Consider the following 22,454-nt stretch of genomic DNA (forward strand, 5'->3'; position numbering starts at 1 on the left):
CATAGCGAAATAGTTTTCCATTATCAACAGTCAAGTTAAAAATTATTATTACCAAAGTAACAGAATAAGGACTTCTAATACATTTGCGCACATCCATAGTTCATGTCTCTTCAGGGCTGATACTCAAGTGAGGTCTGGAAGTATGGGATATAAGGAATACAGCTTTAGGAATACAAGCAGATAAATTTCTTTATTTGCTAATTAGTTCATTCAGTACACATTTAGTACTTATTATGAACCAGATCATAATAGCTAAGGCACTGGTTAAATCACTCCGTTCACTTTGCTCTAAATTAAAGCTCCCAGCCCACTGGGGGAGACAGATAAACAATGTAATGAGTACCCATAATGGATTTTACATAAATACAACCAGTGATTTGCCAGGTATTCCATTCATTAAACCTCTCCAAGTTTTTTAGAAAAAGTCCCAAAGTTAAAAATCTTCCACAAAAACATTCCCTGTATAGCAGCTATGTGGTGCTTATAATAGAAGACCATTTTCTGTTGCTGACTCAAAATTCCGAAAAGGTGATTTGGGGGAAAAAAAGGCGGATATGTTACTGTGCTCTTGGGAAATTCGTTTGGGATTTGTCCAAGTTCTAGACTGGGAACCAGGGCTCCTGAGCAGGAGGGCAGAGGTCATGATTTAGGATGCAGTTTACTTGGATTCTCCCCTGACCTTAATCCCCAAAACAGTTGTCAGGGTAAAGGCAAAGGCCTTTAATAGGGTACAGGTTTTCCCTAACACAGATGAGGGAGAGGCATTTTCAGCAGGATCTTGTTGAAGGATCATTAAAAAACTTCCAACAAGGAGATTTACATGTTATTCAACCTTTTCATACCTCCAAATATTTTACTGAAAAGGAGAGTCGTGACCTCTGCAACATCTTAAGAAAAATGATTATAAATAGATTAATATTCTCTATTCCTTTAAGGGAAAGTGATGAAGGAGCTGGAGGCTCAGTGGGAGCTGTTCTCGGAAATCCTCAGGACCTCAGCACAAGTCAGGGAAGGGAGGTGGGGGCGTTACAGTGGAGGATTAGGGAGGGCGTCTGTAGCTGTGCCAAAGGAAAAAAATCTTGCCAAGAAAAGAGAGTATACAAAGCCCTGTTCATCAAAGCCTGTAACCCAAAGGGATCCCCACAAAGCTTTACACGGCGGAGAGAAAAGGTCGGCATCTGCTTCCTCCAAGAGGGCGCGAACTGCAGGCGGAGGCAGATCTCAAGGGTCAGGCGCCCCTTTCTTCCAGTCCCACGACCTCTCCCTAGGTGCTCACGTCACATGGGTGACTTAGAACTGACCCAGAGGCTCCTCGGACCTCCTCCCTGCGCCCGCCGCCACCGCCAGAGCCGATGCCGACTCCGCACCCGGCAGGATGTACAATAGAGCGCCAGAGTCTCACCCTGTGGTCCAACCCGCCCCGTCGCCATGGTGACCGCCGGAGTCACGCAGCTCCACCCCTTCCTCGCTGCGTGGCCCCGCCCCTCCGAACGCGGAAACGCGAGGCTTGAGCCAGCTGCGCGAACGATTCGGGAGGAGGGAGGGCGGTGGCCGAGGCTCGCTTGGCTGCGCTCCCCGCCCCTCGGAGGCCGGCCCTCCAGCGCGCCCCAAAGGTCCACAGCGCTTGCGGGTACTGAGCGCTCAAGCCGCCGGCCCCGACCCAGGCCCAGCAGCTTCCCAGGCCCGCGCCCGTAGTGGAGGGAAGAGCCGCCTTGGGGAGGAGGGAAAGGGGCCTGGGGGCGGCCACGGCAGGTGAGGGGTGAGCGAGGCCCTGGGAAGCGGGGCATGTGGGTGTGTGACGCGTTTGTGGCTGCAGGTGAGTATGGTTTGTAGTGTGCGCGGCTGCCTCTGTCGGTGTGACTTTGTGAGTGTGGCCCTGAGTGGGTCGGTTCATGTGACCATGCACGTGATTGCATGTCCCTGTGTGTGTCTGAGGTCGAGCCTGAGTTTATGGGGGTGATTGGTGTGCCTGTGCCCCTGCCTTTGTGTAGCTGTCATCAGTGGGCCTGGGAGAAGGTGGAGGTCTGTGTGTGGGTCGCCTGGGGTGGGCAGTGGGGCGCTTGACCTGGGCATACAACTGTAATACCATTTGGGGGCTACAGTGCTGCAGCCCAGGAACATATTTGTCCTGCAAACTTTTAAGAACTCTGAGCAGACTAGTTATTTTGGAGATTGCACCTCAGCCTGAAAGTGATAAATGCCTTTGTCATTGCTGAGTACGGGCCAGGTGTGAGGCTTGTGAAGGAGGCATGAGGAAAGTAGCAGGGCTAGGCTGTCTCACTTTTCCTAGGGAGTCATAAGTTCTGCATTTGTGCTGCTTCTTTGTCTCCACCTACAATGTTCCAGCTCCTGTTGGCACAAAGCTTCAAGAGACTGAGGGGTGATAGAATAGCTGTGTGCAAATTTTCAAAAGCTTTTATACTAAGACAGAGTACAAGATGAGGTGTCACCGTCAAAATGTCAAGTAGTCAGCTTTTCCTCCCATGAGGTTTAGAAGATAATGGAATAAGTTTCTGAAGAAAGGAGGGGTAAATCTTTCCCCTGAGGAAACTTAAAAAAAAAATAGCTCTGTACTGGTGTGGTGAGGTATGGAGGCTTGCATTAAAAAGCCAATGGCATTGCCCAGAGACTCTCAGGTTCTAATATTTCGTTATTGCTGGTGTTAATAATAATCACAGATTGTCCATACGAAGATCATATGATTGGGATAAAGGATAAAAACACCTCTGACTAGTTAAACTGGTTAGATGACTTAAACATTTGTGAAGGCAATTTCACTGATTGTAAATTGGCAGGGTCTGTTGAAACCCTGAGGGATAAGTGGACTGTAAACTGGCTGGTTCTGCTGAAACCCTGAGGGATAAGTGCATGCAATTCTTGGTGCACACTCACAAGGAGCAGTTTAATTGTCGAGCAGTACAAGGGCCAGAGAGGCCCCGGTGTCCAGAGCACTCCCTGAGGAGGGGTTTCCTTAGGCAAGATTAAGGCAAAATTCCTGCAGCCCTTTTCCCAGCAACATGAACAGGTGCTTTTGTTTTTGTGAAGAATTGTGAGAGATCAAATCAGCATTGAGTTCGTGGTCCACATTCTTTCTAATTTAATACTGACCAGTTGAGTTACAGTCTCAGTGAACCTTTTTTTTTTTTTTTTTTTTGCCCTATGCAGAATGTTCCCCTTGTGACTTGGAAAAGTATTCCCCTGAAGTGGATGAAAGAGAGCTGGGAGAACAAACTTCCTTTTCATACCACTCACAGCTGCTTTCCCTTTGCAGCAGTTTTTTTTTTTTTTTTTTTTCACTTAAACGTCAGTTGGTCAGATGCAACATTTGGTATCTATCTTAGCTTTCATGTACTGCCAAACTAGCACAAGTGTTAAAATCACTTGCCTCTACAAAAATTTAGTCACAGTTGGGTGGAATCTCTCCATCCAGCAAGATTAGTTATAAAACATTATAATGTTAGGTGGTAGTGGATAATACTGAGGACTGTGGTGAGGAACATCTTTCTACTTACTGCTGAGGGAAGAAGTGGATGACAGTGAATGTGTGTGCCTGTGAATGATGTGTGTATATGTATTTGTATGGTAGTTTGGTTTGTAGATTGCAACTGATTCAAACTATAAATACTTTATTTTATCCCAAGTTTGGTGAATCTAGAAGCATACTTTCTGGCTTTAATTAGCTAAAGTGTTTTATAAATCTGTTGAGTAGGTTTTTTTTCTAAACATGTTTTTGATATTTCCTCCTGTCGAATAGTGATTGTTTATAGTATTGCAATACTAGAAAATGTCTCCATTAGGCAATATTTAGATGATAGAGAAATATTTCAAGTCTGTCTAGGTAGAAAATATTCTGGAATTAACTATATGGGCTAGTTGCTTTCAATTAAAAGCAGTGACCAGCTCAGAGAAAGGCTGTAGTTCAAATGGCTTCAATTTTTAACATGTTAATATTTGTTAAGAGAAAATGAATACGCAAAGAATGATTTTCTTTATTTCAGTATGAATAAGAAATACATCTGTGCACAATGATTTTCAGCATAAGACTGGCTGATAATTTTCTTGATATTTTAGAGCCACTTAAGATTTTAATGAACTTTTCTAAGTACCATCCTAGCCTTGAGAGAAGAGACCATTATTAGTGTCAAGGTTGTAAACCTAGTTTAATATTGGATGTCTACATTTACCATCTCCTAGGGGTTCAGTTTAGTAACCCCCAAGGTTAGAGGTAGCAGTTGAGATTGCTCAGTGCCCTGCGTACTTGAGGGAGAAGATTTGGAGGGCCAAGGAGGAAGATTCGTTGGTTTTAGAATCCCCAGCTCCTGACCAGTCCAGAGAAGCAGCCCCTCTAAAATGGCAGTTCAGAGTCATCGCAGGAGTTAAGTCCTAGGGTCTCAAACTCATCCTAGCCCTGCTAGGAAAATCCAGGCTTGTGCTGGGGTAGAGGACATGATGCAAACAAGCATTTGAATCCTTCCAAACTGATGGGTGGAAGTTCTCCATTGGGCAATAAGAATCTGCAACGAGGAACTATAATTTTCAGGTTCCTGTTACAACACAACACAGATCCCTGAGCAAAGAGGGGTAGCCTTTAAGTTGAAGATGCCCAGCTAATGGAAAGCTCGTAGGTACCCGGGTTAAAAGGGACTCTAGGATTGCCTAGTTTGGCCTGCTTAGGATGTAGTCATTTATTTAGTCAACAGATAATGCCTGCTCTGTACCAAGCACTGTCCAACGCTTTGGAGAGAGAGTGGTGAAATAGTCACAGATGAGAAAACAGCCCCAAAAGGGTCAGTGACTTTTCCAACGTCACAGAGCTATAAAAGCTGGAAATCACTAATCTCACAACAGAAGACCACACATTTTTTCTAAAGGCACATGTTTTGTTTTGTTGCTAGTTATTGTGCCTTCAGGTCTATTCTGGTATCTTATTGTGGATCTCTCATTATATCACTTTTAACCACATCCATATGAACAGCAAGTTTTCCTGTATTTTGCATTAAAAACTATGTGTGAGTTTCTGAAGCTATGTTCCCCTAGAGTGAGATTTACGGCATTTTATGAATTTATGAGGAAGCAGGCTTACATTAGCTCCTCTTTCTAGTATGGACTGTTCTCTAGAATTTTATCAGACAGGAATATCTTTATTAGCATAGATTCTTAAGATCTTGTCAAAAGATAGGTTATGCTACTGCATTTGGAATCATTTAACTAGGACAGACAGTCAGGTGTCAGAAAAGGCTGTCCGGTGTCTGGTCCTGGTTTTGCAATAGCCGTGGGATCTTGGGTAAGTCATTAGAATTTTTTAGACCAGATTCTTCTTCTGGAGGAACTAAGAGGGTTGGAATAATTCTCTCTTGGGGCCCTTCCTGCTCCATGATTATAGGTTTTCACCAGATTGTTTTCTGTAGTTTAAGTATATGCCGACAAGGTGAAATAGCCCATTTCCTCAGTTTTATCCTTTAAAGTATTGTTGGTAGAGCTAGACCAGACTCTACATTTAGTGCTGATGTAAACATGAATTCTTGACATGAAACATCACATGCTTTTATTTCAGGGTTAACCTCCATTTCAGCTAATCATGGGAGAGATTAAAGTCTCTCCTGATTATAACTGGTTTAGAAGTACAGTCCCCCTTAAAAAGGTATGTATGGTTTTACTACACCTCTTATTTGCAAAATCTTGTAATTGTTTTTATGTGTGATTTAGGCGTTATGTCTTAGTAGTGTTCGAGAGTAAAGGTTATTGCCAAGTATTGTGACTGGGTTGGAGAGCCTAAAGTTCACCCCTTCCCTGTCGAGTACAATCAGCTTTTGGGACTCATTCAAGAGTAAAAGTGAGAATAACTGTATTCATTATTTTACAATTGTTTTTACATATTCAAGCAAGCAGGAATATGTGTACTCCTCTGTATAGTTTAGTAGAAAGCTGACCGCAACTGCAGCTGTACAGTAAGTGCAGTTAGATTCTATTAGAAAGCATTTTCCTGTTCCTCAGATTTAAGATTTACAGTGAGTCACATTATAGGTCCTCTGTTTGCCATGATATATACTCATTCTGCCATAGTCATCTTTTGGAAACTTTATATGCCTGGGATGTCTAAAAACACTAAACACTTATATTGAAGTTTGTTGACTCTGAGTCCCAAGTTAATCCCAAATGTTTGGGGATCACACTAGACAAAAGTTGTGTCAGAATAAAATCTTTGCTGATCCCCTTGCAGAAATATTAGAGTACTATGAGCTGAAGAACATGTGTGTCTCTGTTGTAATTATTTTGTCAGGATAGATAGCTGTGGAAGTATCATGCAAGTTTGAACTGATAACAGAATTACACTTCATATAGAAATTTGAGATACAGTCTCCATGTATAGACAGAATACCCGCTATATACCTGGCACTGTTGTAGGAAGTCCCCAAATATCTTATTTAATTCTTTCAACAGTTTAACAGAGTGGATAGTGGTGTGCCCACTTAGCAGATGGGAAAACTGAGGTTCATGGAGGTTAACATGTTAAATTCACACAGTCTAGTTGAGTTTAAATTTAAATCAAGTTAATCTGGCTTCAGAGCCAGAACTGGGCTTCCCTGGTGGCACAGCGGTTAAGAATCCGCCTGCCAGTGCAGGGGACACGGGTTCGATCCCTGGTCCAGGAAGATCTCATGTGCCGCTGAGCAACTAAGCCTGTGCGCCACAACTACTGAGCCTGCGTGCCACAACTACTGAGGCCCGTGCGCCTAGAGCCCGTGCTCCGCAACAAGAGTAGCCCCTGCTCTCCGCAACTAGAGAAAGCCCGCAGTCAGCAACAAAGACCCAACGCAGCCAAAAATTAATTAACTTCTTTAAAAAAAGAAAAAATTCCTTAAAAAAAAAGCCAGAACTAATTGGCAGCTTACCAAAGGGAACCCGCCTTTCTTCTTGCTACCCCAGGAACTACTGCTCATGCTAGGAGAATTGCCCCCAGAGTCCCTCTGCCTTGTCCCATCCCCTCAAGTAATTCATGTGAGCTCCTCTTGATGGACTCACTCAGCAAGCTAATCACCAGACCCAAAACAACACAAACTTACCTAAATATTCTTGGAAGTAGTAGTTTCATTGATGTAATTTTCTCCTTTGGTCAGTTTGGCCCACAAGACATGAAAAGTTTGCTTGAAATTTCATAGTGCTAGATTTTCATTTCAGAGATCTGAATATCTTATCTCATATGAATTTTATTATTATAAGGTTGGAATTTACCGCATACCACCATCAGAGGTTACTGAGATTTTTTTTACTACAATCATAGCAAAAAGAAACAGGAAAAGCAAAAAATGTGAGTGGCAAATACAAAGGGCAAACACATAATCATGAGATATACTGTCACCCGGGGAAGTCCAGAAGGTGTTGGTTAGGGCCCTCTGGGCTTTGCCCTGCCCTGTTTGTCTGCTCCCAGTGATGCCGGTGACCACATTGACACCATGGGCCCCACAGCACTGCCAGTTAGGAGCTCTCAGAAAATAGAACCTTGAACTTTTTAATGTAAAAAGGATAAGCGTTGATTTGCATTGGCAGAAGTTCAAGCAGTTAATGTACTTTTCCAAATACCAAAAAGTCAGCCAAAGAGAACAGAAATTAAACTATCATGCAGTGCATACTGTAGCTAACACTCTTGACACTGTTGAACACTCAATATCTGCCAACCTCTGTGCTAAACACCTGATTTGTCTCAGCTCATGTAATGCTCATCTGTGTCCCTTTTTGGATCAAGAACCACTAAATCAGGAAGGTTTCTGATGACCTTCCTCCTTCTTACCCCCTTTTCCCCCAAAAGCCAGTTTTTCCCTGAGCCCATTCCCCACATTGACTGAATAGTTTGAAACATTCTCTGGGGACAGTGATGCTTATACCTGCCTCGTCCCTTCTTCTCTAGCAGAGGTCTCCCCTTCAGAGGCTTGGTCTAGATCAGGCTCCTGAAGCATCTCTTTGAGAGGTCCCATCTCTACCCAGTTTCTCCCTGGAGGCTGGAGTCGTTTCTTCCCCTCACTTCCCCTGGTCACACACTGACCCTGCTGATCCCAGCCCGCCCTCTGGGCCAGCACCCAAGAATGACTCTGCAAATTGTCCTCCTCCTATGTGCACACACACATGCGCACATGCATGTGTGCGTGCGTGCATACACATACACACACACACACACACACACATACACACACAGGCAGAAGTATGGGGAAGAAATCAGATGCCATGTACAGAGTTTACTGTTTAATGGTAAACAATAAATTTCATATAATCATGGCTGGGGAGGAAAATTCAAAACTGATAGAAAAAACAGCTCTTGGGAGAAGTATAAAGCAGTTCCATGGAGTATGTCAGCACTGAAGAAGGAAATGGAGACAAAGCCGTTTTTTATATGTGCTAGTCTGGTGTGATCCCCTCATTAGCTTGTAACAACCAAGGCAGTAGTATTAAAATTGTCAGTGAAATTATAGTGCTGAAATAACTATATAAAACCCAATCCATGAGGTTTTTCATTTTGTTTCTTATCATTTTCCCTCCAGATTATTGTGGATGATGACGACAGTAAGATCTGGTCGCTCTACGATGCAGGCCCCAGAAATATCAGGTGTCCTCTCATATTTCTCCCTCCCGTCAGCGGAACTGCTGATGTATTTTTCCGGCAGATTTTGGCTTTGACTGGATGGGGTTACCGGGTTATAGCTGTAAGTATTATTGATTCAGGATTGAAATTAAGTCCACATTTTCTAGTCTGTGTGTGTGTGTGTGTGTGTGCATGTGTGCTTCTGTTTCTGATTAACTGTAGTAATAGGCGTGTTTTTTATTGAGGTAAGATACTGTTTTCCTTTGTTAAAATGTGAAAGGGAGTTTTTTGAAGGAAGGTGGTGTGGTTCACCAACATACAGAGGCTCAGAGGGGACAAACCTCTACTGGAAGCCTTCTCTACCCTCAGCTTGAACGTGCATTTTCTGAATAAGCCTGACCAGCAGGAAGCATTGTCCTTGTTTATAGTTAAGGAGACTGAGGTCCGGACCGTTTTAGTGATCACCAAGGGTCACACAGCCAGTAGGCCATGGAGGGAGAGCCCAGCGCAGTCTTCTGACCCCATTTACCTTCCCCTTTTATTACATTACTGCTTCGTGGGCAGCAGAGGGATCAGCTGACATCCAGGGGACAGAAAGCTTGCTTTAATGTGAGTCTTTGATAGGTGAGGTGAAGCTCATTAATTAGTTCATATCCTTCGCATTTGTTTTTTTGTTTCTAATCACTGAGTTACGGATAACTGATAACTGAGTTACTGATAACTGAGTTACTGATAACTCAGTTATCACTGAGTTCGGTCCAAATCTAGTTTCGCATTGATCATTCTCTAAGCTTCCTCTCTGGGAGGTGGGCGTAGGTGGGAAGGCACTGTTTGTTTTTTTGTTTTTGTTTTGGCCACACAGCGGCGTGGCAGCGAGATCTTAGTTCCCTGACCAGAGATTGAACCCATGCCCCGTGCAGCAGAAGCGCAGAGTCCTAACCACTGGACTGCCAGGGAATTCCCAGGAAGGCACTGTTGCTCACAATGGAGTGTTTGGTGTGCCTCGATCGGATCAGGACAATGGACGTTGGTTTCCTAACTTCCCCTGGAAGGAGAGGCTCTGGCTTTGGAGCCAGCAGTTGTTTCTGGGACCTGGAATGTTAACATGTAAACATTACGAAGTACTGCTGTTAGTATACATTTTATTTACTGCCTAGAAGAGAGAAAACGTGGACCAGATCTCTTCTCTTGGTTGATAACTGAAAATTCCAATGGGGTGACCACTAATTGGGGTCATAAAAGACAAATCCAATTCCTCTTCATCCAGGCAGCCCTTCTCTTTCTTGAAAAAACTAGTTATTATCGGTGGCCTACTGCCTTCCGCCCCCAGGTCTTTTCTTCTCCAGCTAAATTTCTGCACATTCTTTAACCATTCCTCCTATTGTGTGTTTGAATCCCTGCAACATAATCCTCCCTTGTTCTGGGTTTTCAGTAATCCCTCTCAGTGGACAGCATTGCAGGAGAGCAGAGTGGTAACCGCCCTCATTCCAGTCCACTGCAGCCTACGTCCTGACACTTTCTGTCCTTGTGGTCCCTGTTGATCAGCCAGGGAGGGGGAACCTGAGCAGCCCCTGGGTGTCTGTCTCACTTTAGAGTGCTGTCCAAAGTGAACAGTGTGGTTATCACTCTAAACTGACAGGGCACATAGCCTTGCCTTCTGGCTGGATATTTCTTCTTGCTTCTTGATGTAGGCTTTTGCTATTTATTAGCTAGATAATGAATCAAGAAAAAGGCCAGCAATGTCTTCAAAATTACTTTGTCCTTCTTAAGATTTGATCAGAATGCCCAACCCCAGGAGGTTCTGAAATTTACTAGGTATTTGTTAAATACCTAGCAGTTAAAATGCATGGATCCTCTTTTCATTTACATATTTATTGAGATAATTATAGATTCACATGCAGTAAGAAATAATAGAGAGATATCCCTTATATACTTTGCCCAGTTTCTCCCAATAGTAACATTTTATAAAACTGTAGTAGGGTATCTCAACCAAGACATTGATGTTAATGTAATCCACCAGCCTTGTTCAGATTTCCCAGTTTTACTCGTACTCAGTTGTGTGTGTGTGTGTATCAAGTCATATACAGTTTTATTACCTGTCTAGGGCACAGATTTTTTTAATTTAATTTTTATTTTATATTATAGTTGATTTACAATGTTGTGTTAGTTTCAGGTGTACAGCAAAGTGATTCAGTTATACATATACATATATCCATTATTTTTCAGATTGTTTTCCCATATAGATTATTAGAGAATATTGAGTAGAGTTTCCTGAGCTATACAGTAGGTTTTTGTTGATTATCTATTTTATATATAGTAACACTACTATATATATATTTTAATCCCAAACTTCTAATTCATCCCTCCCCCTACCATTTGCCCTTTGGTAACAGTAAGTTTGTTTTCGAAGTCTGTGAGTCTGTTTCTGTTTTGTAAATAAGTTCATTTGTATCTTTTTTTTTTTTTTTTTTTGCGGTGCGCCGGCCTCCCACTGTTGTGGCCTCTCCCGTTGCGGAGCACAGGCTCCGGACGCGCAGGCTCAGCAGCCATGGCTCACGGGCCCAGCTGCTCCGCGGCATTAGGGATCTTCCCGGACCGGGGCACGAACCCATATCCCCTGCATCGGCAGGCAGACTCTCAACCACTGCGCCACCAGGGAAGCCCCTGTATCATTTTTTTAACTTCCACATATAAGTGTTATCCTATGATATTTGTCTTTCTGTGTCTGACTTACTTCACTTAGTATGATAATCTCTAGGTCCGTCCATGGTGCTGCAAATGGCATTATTTCGTTCCTTTTTATGGCTGAGTAGTATTCCATTGTATATATGTACCACATCTTCTTTATCCATTCCTCTCGATGGACATTTAGGTTGCTTCCATGTCTTGGCTGTTGTGAACAGTGCTGCACTGAACATTGGAGTGCATGTATCGTTTTGAATTATGATTTTTTCTGGATATATGCCCAGGAGTGAGATTGCTGGATAAAATGGTAGTTCTTAGTTTTTTTTTTTTTGTTTTTTTTTTTTGTGGTATGCAGGCCTCTCACTGTTGTGGCCTCTCCCGTTACGGAGCACAGGCTCCAGACGCGCAGGCTCAGCGGCCATGGCTCACAGGCCCAGCTGTTCCGCGGCATGTGGAATCTTCCTGTACCAGGGCACGAACCCACGTCCCCTGCATCGGCAGGCGGACTCTCAACCACTGTGCCACCAGGGAAGCCTGGTAGTTCTTAGTTTTTTAAGGAACCTCCATACTGTTCTCCACAGTAGTTGTACCAATTTAAATTCCCACCAACAGTGTAGGAGAGTTCTCTTTTCTCCACACCCTCTTTAGCATTTATTGTTTGTAGACTTTTTGATGATGGCCATTCTGACTCATGTGAGGTGATACCTCATTGTAGTTTTGATTTGCATTTCTCTAATAATTAGCAGTGTTGAGCATCTCTTCATGTGCTTTTTGGCTAACTGTATGTCTTCTTTGGAGAAATGTCTATTCAGGTCTTCTGCCCATTTTTCAATCAGGTTGTTTGTTTTTTGATATTGAGCTGCATGAGCTGTTTGTATATTTTGGAGATTAATCCCTTGTCAGTTGCTTCGTTTGCAAATATTTTCTCCCATTCTGTGGGTTGTCTTTTCATTTTGTTTATGGTTTCCTTTGCTGTGCAAAAACTTTTAAGTTTAATTAGGTCCCATTTGTTTATTTTTATTTTCATTACTCTAGATGGTGGATCCAAAAAGATATTGCTGTGATTTATGTCAGAGTGTTCTGCCTATGTTTTCCTCTGAGAGTTTTACAGTATCCAGTCTTCATTTAGGTCTTTGATCTATTTTGAGTTTATTTTTGTGTATGGTGTTAGAGAATGTTCTAGTTTCATTCTTTTACATGTAGCTGTCCAGTTTTCCCAGCACCATTTCTCCATTGTATATTCTTGTCTCCTTTGTCATAGATTAATTGACTATAGGCACGTGGGTTTATTTCTGGGCTTTCTATCCTGTTCCACTGATCTATATTTCTGTTTTTGTGCCAGTACCGTACTGTTTTGATTATTGTAGCTTTGTAGTATAGTCTGAAATCAGGGAGACTGGTTCCTCCAGCTCCATTTTTCTTTCTCAGGATTGCTTTGGCTATTTGGGTCTTTTGTGTTTCCTTACAAATTTTTAAATTTTTTTGTTCTAGTTCTGTGAAACATGCCATTGGTAATTTAATAGGGATTGCATTGAATCTGTAGATTGCCTTGAGTAGTATAGTCATTTTGACAATATTGATTCTTCCAATCCAAGAACATAGTCTATCTTTCAATTTGTTTGTGTCACCTTCAGTTTCTTTCATCAGCATCTTATAGTTTTCAGAGTATAGGCCTTTTTCCTCCTTAGGCAGGTTTATTCCTAGATATTTTATTCTTTTTGATGCATTGGTAAATGGGATTGTTTCTTTAATTTCTCTTTCTGATCTTTCATTGTTAATGTATAGAAATGCAACAGATTTCTGTGTATTAATTTTGTATCCTGCAACTTTACCGAATTCATTGATGAGCTCTAGTAGTTTTATGATAGCATCTTTAGGATTTTCTCTGTATAGTATTGCATCATCTGCAAACCGTGACAGTTTTACTTCTTTTCCAATTAGGATTCCTTTTATTTATTTACTTCTCTAATTCCCGTGGCTAGGAATTCCAAAACTATGTTGAAAAAAAGTGGCAAGAGTGGACATCCTCATCTTGTTTCTGATCCTAGAGAAAATGCTTTCAGCTTTTCACCGTTGAGTCTGATATTAGCTGTGGGTTTGTCATATATGGCCTTTATTATATTGAGGTAGGTTCTATGCCTACTTTCTGGAGAGTTTTTATAATAAATGGGTGTTGAGTTTTGTCAAGAGCTTTTTCTGCATCTATTAGATGATCATATGGTTTTTCTTCTTCAGTTTGTTAATGTGGTGTATCACACTGATTGATTTGTGGATATTGAAAAATCCTTGCATCCCACTTGATCATGGTGTATTATCCTTTTAATGTATTGTTGGATTCAGTTTGCTATTATTTTTTTGAGGACTTTTGCATCTATGTTAATCAGTGATATTGGTTTCTTTCTATTTTTGTGGTATCTTTGTCTGGTTTTGGTATCAGGGTGATGATGGCCTCATAGAATGAGTTTGGGAGTGTTCCTTTCTCTGCAGTTTTTTGGAATAGTTTCAGAAGGATAGGTGTTAACTCTTGTCTAAATGCTTGATAGAATTCCCCTGTGAAGCCATCTGGTCCTGGACTTTTGTTTGTTGGAAGTTTTTTTTTTTTTTTAACATCTTTAACTCTCCCTCTATTTGTATCATCTTTAATTTGTTGGAAGTTTTTAAATCACTGTTTCAAATTCAGTACTTGTGATAGGTCTGTTCTTATTTTCTATTTCTTCCTGGTTCCGTCTTGGAAGATTGTACCTTTCTAAGAATTTGTCCACTTCTTCTAGGTTGTCCATTTTATTGGCATATAGTTGCTTGTAGTAGTGCGTTATTATCCTTAGTATTTCTGTGGTGTCCATTGTAACTTCTTCTTTTTCATTGCTAATTTTATTGATTTGAGCCCTCTCCCTTTCTTTCTTGATGAGTCTGGCTAAAGGTTTATCAAGTTTGTTTATCTTTTCAAAGAACCAGCTTTTAGTTTCATTGATCTTTCCCATTGTTTTCTTCATCTCTATTTCATTTATTTCTGCTCTGATTTTTATGATTTCTTTCCTTCTACTAACTTTGGGTTTTGTTTGTTTTTCATTCTCTAATTGCTTTAGGTGTAAGGTTAGGTTGTTTGAGATTTTTCTTGTTTCCTGAGATCAGATTGTATTGCTGTGAACTTCCCTCATAGAACTGCTTTTGCTGCATCCCATCAGTTTTGGATTATCGTGTTTTCATTTTCTTTTGTCTCTAGATATTTTTTGATTTCCTCTTTGATTTTTTTCAGCAATCCATTGGTTGTTTAGTAACATATTGTTTAGCTTCTATGTGTTTGTGTTTTTCAGGTTTTTTTCTTGTAGTTGATTTCTAATCTCATAGCATTGTGGTTGGAAAAGATGCTTGATATGATTTTAGTTTTCTTAAATTTACCAAGGCTTGCTTTGTGGCCCAGCATGTAATCTGTCCTGGAGAATGGGCCATGTGCACTTGAGAAGAATGTATATTCTGCTTTCAGATGGAATGTTCTATAAATATCAATTAAGTTCATTTGCTCTAATGTGTCATTTAAGCCTTGTGTTTCCTTATTTGATTTTGTCTGAATGTTCTGTCCACTGATGTAAGTGGGGTGTTAAAGTCCCCTACTGTTATTGTGTTACTGTTAATTTCTCCTTTTATGGCTGTTAGCATTTGCCTATGTATTGAGGTGCTGCTATCTTGGGTGCATATACATTTACAATTGTTATATCTTTTTCTTGGATTGATCCCTTGATCATTATGCAGTGTCCTTCTTTGTCTCTTGTAACAGTCTTTATTTTAAAGTCTATTTTGTCTGATATGAGAATTGCTACTCCAGCTTTCTTTTGATTTCCATTTGCATGGAACATCTTTTTCCATGCCCTCACTTTCAGTCTGTATGTGTCCCTATGTCTGAAGTGGGTCTCTTGTAGACAGCATATATATGGGTCTTGTTTTTGTATCCATTCAGCCAGTCTGTGTCTTTTGGTTGGAGCATTTAATCCATTTACGTTTAAGGTAATTATCGATATGTATGCTCTTATTGCTGTTTTGTTAATTGCTTTGGATTTGTTTTTGTAGGTCTTTTTTCTTCCCTTCCTCTTTCGTTCTCTTCTCTTGTGATTTGATGACTATGTTTAGTGTTTTGTTTGGATTGCTGCTGCTTTTTTGTGTGTGTATCTATTGTAGATTTTTGGTTTGCAGTTACCATGAGGTTTTGTTATAGCAGTCTATATATACAAGATTGTTTTAAGTGCTGGTCTCTTAATTTCAAGTGCATTTCTAACATCCTGCATTTGTACTCTCTTCTCACGATTGCTGGTGTTATCTGTCTATTTGTTTATTTATTTATTTATTTTGGCTGTGCTGGGTCTTAGTTGCAGCACACGGGATCTTTGTTGCAGCATGTGGGATCTTTTAGTTGTGGCATGCGGACTTCTTAGTTGCAGCATGCAGACTTCTTAGTTGCAGCATGTGGACTCTTAGTTGTGGCATGCTTAGTTGTGGCATGCATGTAGAATCTAGTTCCCCCAGTAAGGATCGAACCTGGGCCTCCTGCATTGGTAGCACAGAGCCTTACCCACTGGACCACCAGGGAAGTCCCATGATTGCTGGTTTTCATATCATATTTGTGTGTGGATGATTTCCTACCTTTACTGTATGTTTGCCTTTACTGGTGAACTTTCCTGTTTGTAATTTTCTTGTTTCTAGTTGTGGCCTTTCTTTTCCATCTAGAGAAGTTCCTTTAGCATTTGTTGTAAAGCAGGTTTGGTGGTGCTGAATTCTCTTAGCTTTTGCTTGTCCATAAAGCTTTTCATTTCTCCGTAGAATCTGAGTGAGAGCCTTGCTGGGTAGAGTATTCTGGGTTGCATCACTTTAAATATATTGTGCGACTCCCTTCTGGTCTGCAGAGTTTCTGCTGTAAAATCAGCTGATAACCATATGGGGAGTCCTTGTATATGATTTGTTGCTTTTAATATTTTGTCTTTAATTTTTATAAATTTGATTAATACATTTCTTGGTGTGTTCCTCCTTGGGTTTATCCTATATGGAACTCTCTGGATTTGAGTGTTTCCTTTCCCATGTTAGGGAAGTTTTTGGCTATTATCTCTGCAAATATTTCTTCAGGCCCTTTCTCTCCCTCGTCTTCTGGGACCCCTATAATGTGAATGTTGGTGTGTTTAATGTTGTCCCAGAGATCTCTCAGACTGTCCTCATTTCTTTTCATTCTTTTGTCTTTGTTCTGCAGCAGTGATTTCCACCAACCTGTCTTACAACTCACTTATTCATTCTTTTATCTCATTTATTTTGCTATCAATTCCTTCTGTTCTATTTTTCATTTCAGTTGTATTGTTCATCTCTGTTTGTTTGTTCTTTAAAGCTTCTAGCTCTTTCTTAAACATTTCTTGTATCTTCTCGATCTGTGCCTCCATTCTTTTACCAAGATCTTAGATCATCTTTACTATCATTACTCTGAATTCTTTTTCAGGTAGCTTGCCTATCTCCACTTCACTTGGTTGTTCTTCTGGGGTTTTGTCTTGTTCTTTCATCTGGAACATATTTCTCTGCATCTCATTTTGTCTAATTTTCTGTGTTTGTGGTCTCTATTCCTCAGGTGTCTCGTTATGGCTTCTTTGTCTTTGGGTATAGAATATCTTTTTTGGTAGGCTCAAGTTTTTTTTTTGTCAGCAGTTAGTTGTGATTTTGGTGTTTTCATAAGAGGAGGTGAGCTCAAGTCCTTCTACTCCACCATCTTGTCTCCAGTTTTTTTTTTTCCCTTTGTGCTTCCAGTCTCACTTGCTCATAGAGTCCTGAATGCATAGGCCTTCCCCCTGGTACTTCAGGCCAGAGTTTCTAGTTTGAAATGGCTGTGCTTGACACCTCAGCTCTGCTACACTCTGTAAGGCACAGACATTTTTAAATTAAAGGATTCATAAAAATGTCATCTCCTTTCTTTTAGCCTGTCATCTGACTCAAATTCTCAAATTTGCAGCTAGGAGAGTCTGTTCTCCATCCTGCTTCAGAAAAGTGGAATCCTATCCACAAGTGGAATTTTAATAGTAAAAGTAACATATTACATCATATCTGAAATTATCCCATCATTTACATGGCAGTATCTATCCCAGTGATATGTCAATGGCAAAATGAATCTAAGTGCTTAAAACAGCAAGCCTTTAAGATGGGTTTTACAGGTATTAAAGAGAGGGGAACTCTTAGGTGACAAGCCTGAGTCTCCTAGAAAGGAATTAATGACTTGTGTTTCTTTTTCTTCATTATTGTCAACATTAATAGGCTACTTAGGGTCAAGCATCTGAAATTTTTGGTCACAAACAAAAGTACTACAAGAAATCAGATAGAATGACTAAGTCATTAAAAGTAGAGGAACAATTTTATTGAATACTGCTTTAAAGAAATGCTACCAAAAAGAGAGGAAACTCTCCTTAGAACAGATTTTATTTCTAGTTCTCCTGAGCCATAATTCAGAACGAAATTAGTTTAAAGGGAAAAAAGAATTTCTTTATTTGAATGGGTTCTGCTCTGTTCATCCTTGAACCTCCGAGTTTCTTAGCTATTTGGAAAGGAAATTGATGTGACTTAAAGTTGTGTACATAATATCACTAAAGTGTGCTGTTTTATTTTTTAAATTGTTCTATTAGAGAAAATGTGAATTTTGAAGTTGAGGATAAGATGAGAGCTTATTTTCCACATATTTTGAATAAGGAGCAGAGATTAAGCAAATGAGAAATGCTATTATGAAAGTCCTAAATTTTTCAGATATATATGAGTTGTATTTTACCTCTACAGTTTTTAAAATAAAGTTTACATTTATTGTTATTATTCTAGTTGCAGTATCCAGTTTATTGGGACCATCTTGAATTCTGTGATGGATTCAGAAAACTTTTAGACCATTTACAGTTGGATAAAGTGAGTCCCTTGAAACTAATTACTCACATGTGATTTTAATGCAACATTTATTGATACATTGTTAAGTCTGGTGTTGTCTTTTATTTTTTAATAACAGCTCTTTTGAGATAGAATTCACATACTGTACAGTTTACCCTTTTAAAGTGTATAATTCACTGTTTTTTAATATATTCACAGTACGTACAACCATCACCACAGTCAATTTTTGAACATTTTTCCACCCCAAAAAGAAACCCCATACTTAGCAGCCACTCCCCACCCTTCCTCCCTGGAGCCCTGTTTCTATGGATTTGCCTATTTTGGATATTTTATGTAAATGGAATGATGTAATCTGTGGTCTTTTGTGACTGGCTTTTTTCACTTAGCATAACACTTTCGGGGTTCATCAGTGTTACAGATTATATCAATATTTCATTCCTTTTTATTGTCAAATAATATCCCATTGTATGGCTATAACACATTTTATTTATCCATTCATCCTTTGGTTTGTTTCTATTGGTTAGGTATTATGAGTAATGTTGCTATGAACATTCTTATACAAGTTTTTGTGTAGACAGATGTTTTCAGTTCTCTTGGGTACATGTCTAGGAGTGGAATTACCGAATCATAGTTTTCTTAAACAGAAATGACAAAGTAGTTTAATTTTCTAATGTAATCTATGAATAATATTTTTTAACTTGTGTAATTTATATGCACACTTGTATTTTTTCTTGACAGGCTGTAGACATTGCATTTAAATACAATATTTTCTAAACTTCTAACTGCTGTAAATATTTCAGTCTAATGACTGGTGATGACATTGTATTCTGTGGTTGGTGATAATTAAAACAATTTTTTTTGATACTTCAAGATCATTGTTTTTAGGATCCTTGTGTTTGTTTCCAATTAGGTTCATCTCTTTGGGGCTTCTTTGGGAGGCTTTTTGGCCCAGAAGTTTGCTGAATACACTCACAAATCTCCCAGAGTCCATTCTCTCATCCTCTGCAATTCCTTCAGTGACACTTCTATCTTTAACCAAACATGGACTGCAAACAGGTAAGAATGTAAACATTCAACCAACATTTTTTTATTTTCAGTGGAATTTTGAAAGTGTTGGCTTTTGGTTTTTCGATGCATTAGGGAGGGAGAGGCCATATATACTTGTGTCTTTTGAAACCACCCTGGCTTTTAAAATTAGAAACAATCACCTTTGGAAAAGAAAAGAATTGAAAGAGTTCTAAATTCAGTTGTTTCCACTACTCTAAATCATTGTCTAGCTTTATTTACTATACGTTCACATGCCTTTACAGTTTAGTGCATATGTAACTGATACTGTGTTCTGCTTGCTCCACTTAGTATTTTGTGTACACAGTCCTGTTGTAGTTTTTTAAGGCCTTTGGCTTCTCCCAATTTTTCATCATGTTCTACTGTAAATCTTTGTATAAATTACTTTTGTTCCTTCCCTTTCTGAGTTATTTTCCTGAGATATGTTCCCCAAAAGGGAGCGATTAGAGCAGTTAGTCTGTCAGCAGATGTTCTGCACATCTTGACACTTTTACAACGTTAGTCTGCTTTTTAGAAAGATGGAAATGGTGGAATGCTTTGCGGGGCAACTAGTGGGGTACCTGTTTGCTCTGAGCCATCCCTTTACTGATTTTATCATTTTAATTAACTTGATAGATGTCTAATGTTACCTTAAAGCTGACTTCATGATATTTCTTTCATTGCTAGCAAGGCTAGGCTCTACCGCAGAAAGCAACCTAGTAACTAGACCTACCTGTGTGATCAGATTGATTTTCATATAATGTTCTAGGTAAACATTGTTTTCATGGTTTTCACATCTACTCAACATTCACTCTGAGTTTTAAAATATTTCTCCTGATATTTTCTCAGTTGTTTACTCAGCATTCATGCAGCAATTTCTTGTATACATCAGACACAGATACTTCATGTCCAGATAATGCACTAAGTCATTGATTATTTTTGATGATTTTTCATGTTTTAATTGTCAGAAGCCAAGACTTCCCCCACTTCGTTTGTGCTCTTGCATATCAGCTACTTTTTATCAAATGTCTGAGTGCTTACCGTGTGCCACACAGAGGCTGCAGGGGCAAACAGAGCCAAGAGGATGCACCCTCTACAGAGCACACCTAGGCAGCATCACCTTTAGAAGATAAGGAGCTGTGGGGTAGAGAACTTAGAAAGATCACTGAAGGTGATTGAAAGATGGCTGTCTGGTCCTTGTGAGGGAAGCCCACTGAGAATATGCATCAGAAGGTGGTCTGCACGTGTTTTGTGGGTTTTTTTTTGGCTGCGGCCTGTGGGATCTTAGTTCCCCAACCAGGGATCGAACCCATGTGCCCTGCATTGGAAGCATGGAGTCTTAACCATTGGACCACCAGGGAAGTCCCTGGTCTACACCTTTTATAAGTCATTTTCAGCATAGGGTAGAGAAATTCATGTTTACCCTGTATAATGGCTCTCAGTGTAATTAGTGGAGTAAATACTAATGACAGATCACATATAGAAATACATAAAGATTGAATTGCCTTGAATTAGCCCAATTGAACCCAGTAGTAGCAATAGGAGTTATAATAACTCTGATTTTCCTATTTTGAAATCTATCTTTAATCAAAAGGTGATATAAACCTTAAGGTTGATATGGTAAGTGTTCAGTTTACCGCAAATAGGTTAGCCATTGGAATAAGACCAAATAGAAAATAAAATCTTGGAATCATCAGAATGTCTACCTCTGTAAAGGCATTTTTGAAATATTGCTTATAATTATTCCAAATCCCCAAAAGTTGGATCATATTAAACCATAACTCGGAGCTTGAGAAAATGTATACAAAAACTAGATGCTTCAAAACTAGCTCTTTAAAAGGAAGAGACTAGGTTTTTTTTAAATCTCTAGGTCCCAAGTACCTAGCTAATACGAAGCTTCAGTGTTGAATGAATATTTGCCATTTATGTGTAGTCTTGGAAATTTAAATTATCAGGTCTTTTTTTTTTTTTAACAGCTTTTGGCTGATGCCGTCATTTATGCTCAAAAAAATAGTTCTTGGAAACTTTTCATCTGGCCCAGTGGACCCTATGATGGCTGATGCCATTGATTTCATGGTGGACAGGGTAAGGATCATGGCCTTGGGGTGGGGACACCTTGTACTCAGAATTTTCATGTCTGCTTGGTTCCTGAAGAAATACCTGTCTCACTGTGTACCAGAGGTATTTGTTAAGCGTTCTTCCATATTAACTTTACTACATCCAGACAGATATTCCTGCTGCTGAGTAATTCATCAGAATCACTTGGGGGAGCTTTTAAAAATACAGATTCTAAGGCCTCACACCAGACCATTGAACTAGAATCCCTGGCCGAGGGCACTGGGAATCTGTGTTTTTACCTCACCCCTCCTCCTCCACCTCCCCAGGTAAGTGTGATGGAGCAGGTCTGTGGACTTGCATTTAGGGACTACTGGGATAGATGTTTTTCTTCGGAGGCCTCTACTTAAATATCTACCTGTCCTCTTGGAGCTGCTGGAATTGGCTTGGCGCCCCCAGGCACCTGGTGGAAGAGTCGGCTCAGGTTGAGGGCTGTGGAAGGCCAGATGCCCAGAATAGAAAAATGTCACCACTTGCAAGGCCCAGTTATGGTCTCAAATACACTGTGTTTCCTCAGTGGTGACCATACTGGCCCCACCACACATAATACCACCTTTCTAAGCACCGATATTATCTGTGGATTTAATGTAAATGTACAAAACAAAATTAATTTTTAAAAAATTCACCTTTGTTTGTTTCTTTCTGCAGCTGGAAAGTTTGGGGCAGAGTGAACTGGCTTCAAGACTTACCCTGAATTGTCAAAATTCTTATGTGGAACCTCATAAAATTCGGGACATCCCTGTAACCATCATGGACGTAAGTTTTCTTTTAAGTAAAATAGGTGCTTTGCCTTTTCTATGTATATGTCAAGATCCACCTTATAATTATTTTATGATTTTTCAGTGTGCCTCTTCAAATACTGCCTTGGATTTTCTTTATTTTTACCCCCCAGCTTTTTCAAATCCAAAATAATCTTTTATTGCTTATCCTGTATTTTTCCTGGCAGGAATAACACCATTGAAATCAAAGTAAATTTAAACAAACATGGTAGTCCTGACCCATTTTGGTTTGCTTTGCTATTCTCATCAACAGATGTTGCTCTTTAGCCGAAATTACAAATCTGGGCAGTAAAGTGAAGGTGCCTCGTGAGTGCAGAGAATCATGAATTCCATAAAGTCTAACACAAAAACTTGCTTCTTATATATTT

General features: G+C 40.0%; 1 protein-coding gene across 2 annotated transcripts in view; it reads left to right on the top strand.

The window, feature by feature from the left end:
• The first annotated feature begins 1,248 nt into the window (after window positions 1-1,248).
• SPG21 (SPG21 abhydrolase domain containing, maspardin) overlaps window positions 1,249-22,454 on the top strand; it is a 50,466-nt gene continuing 29,260 nt past the window's right edge. The window contains exons 1-7 of one of the 2 annotated variants that reach the window (XM_024735236.1): window positions 1,249-1,752; window positions 5,555-5,641; window positions 8,535-8,696; window positions 18,089-18,169; window positions 19,059-19,204; window positions 21,169-21,277; window positions 21,956-22,063. In XM_024735236.1, coding sequence (XP_024591004.1) covers window positions 5,579-5,641; window positions 8,535-8,696; window positions 18,089-18,169; window positions 19,059-19,204; window positions 21,169-21,277; window positions 21,956-22,063 — 669 coding nt within the window. In that variant the 5' untranslated portion in view covers window positions 1,249-1,752; window positions 5,555-5,578. Of the gene's footprint in view, window positions 1,817-5,554; window positions 5,642-8,534; window positions 8,697-18,088; window positions 18,170-19,058; window positions 19,205-21,168; window positions 21,278-21,955; window positions 22,064-22,454 lie in introns of both variants that reach the window. The other variant, XM_024735235.1, reaches the window with a different exon arrangement.

Source organism: Neophocaena asiaeorientalis, unplaced genomic scaffold (genome assembly GCF_003031525.2).
Source record: "Neophocaena asiaeorientalis asiaeorientalis breed wild unplaced genomic scaffold, Neophocaena_asiaeorientalis_V1.1 scaffold264, whole genome shotgun sequence".
NCBI classification, from domain to species: Eukaryota; Metazoa; Chordata; class Mammalia; order Artiodactyla; family Phocoenidae; genus Neophocaena; species Neophocaena asiaeorientalis.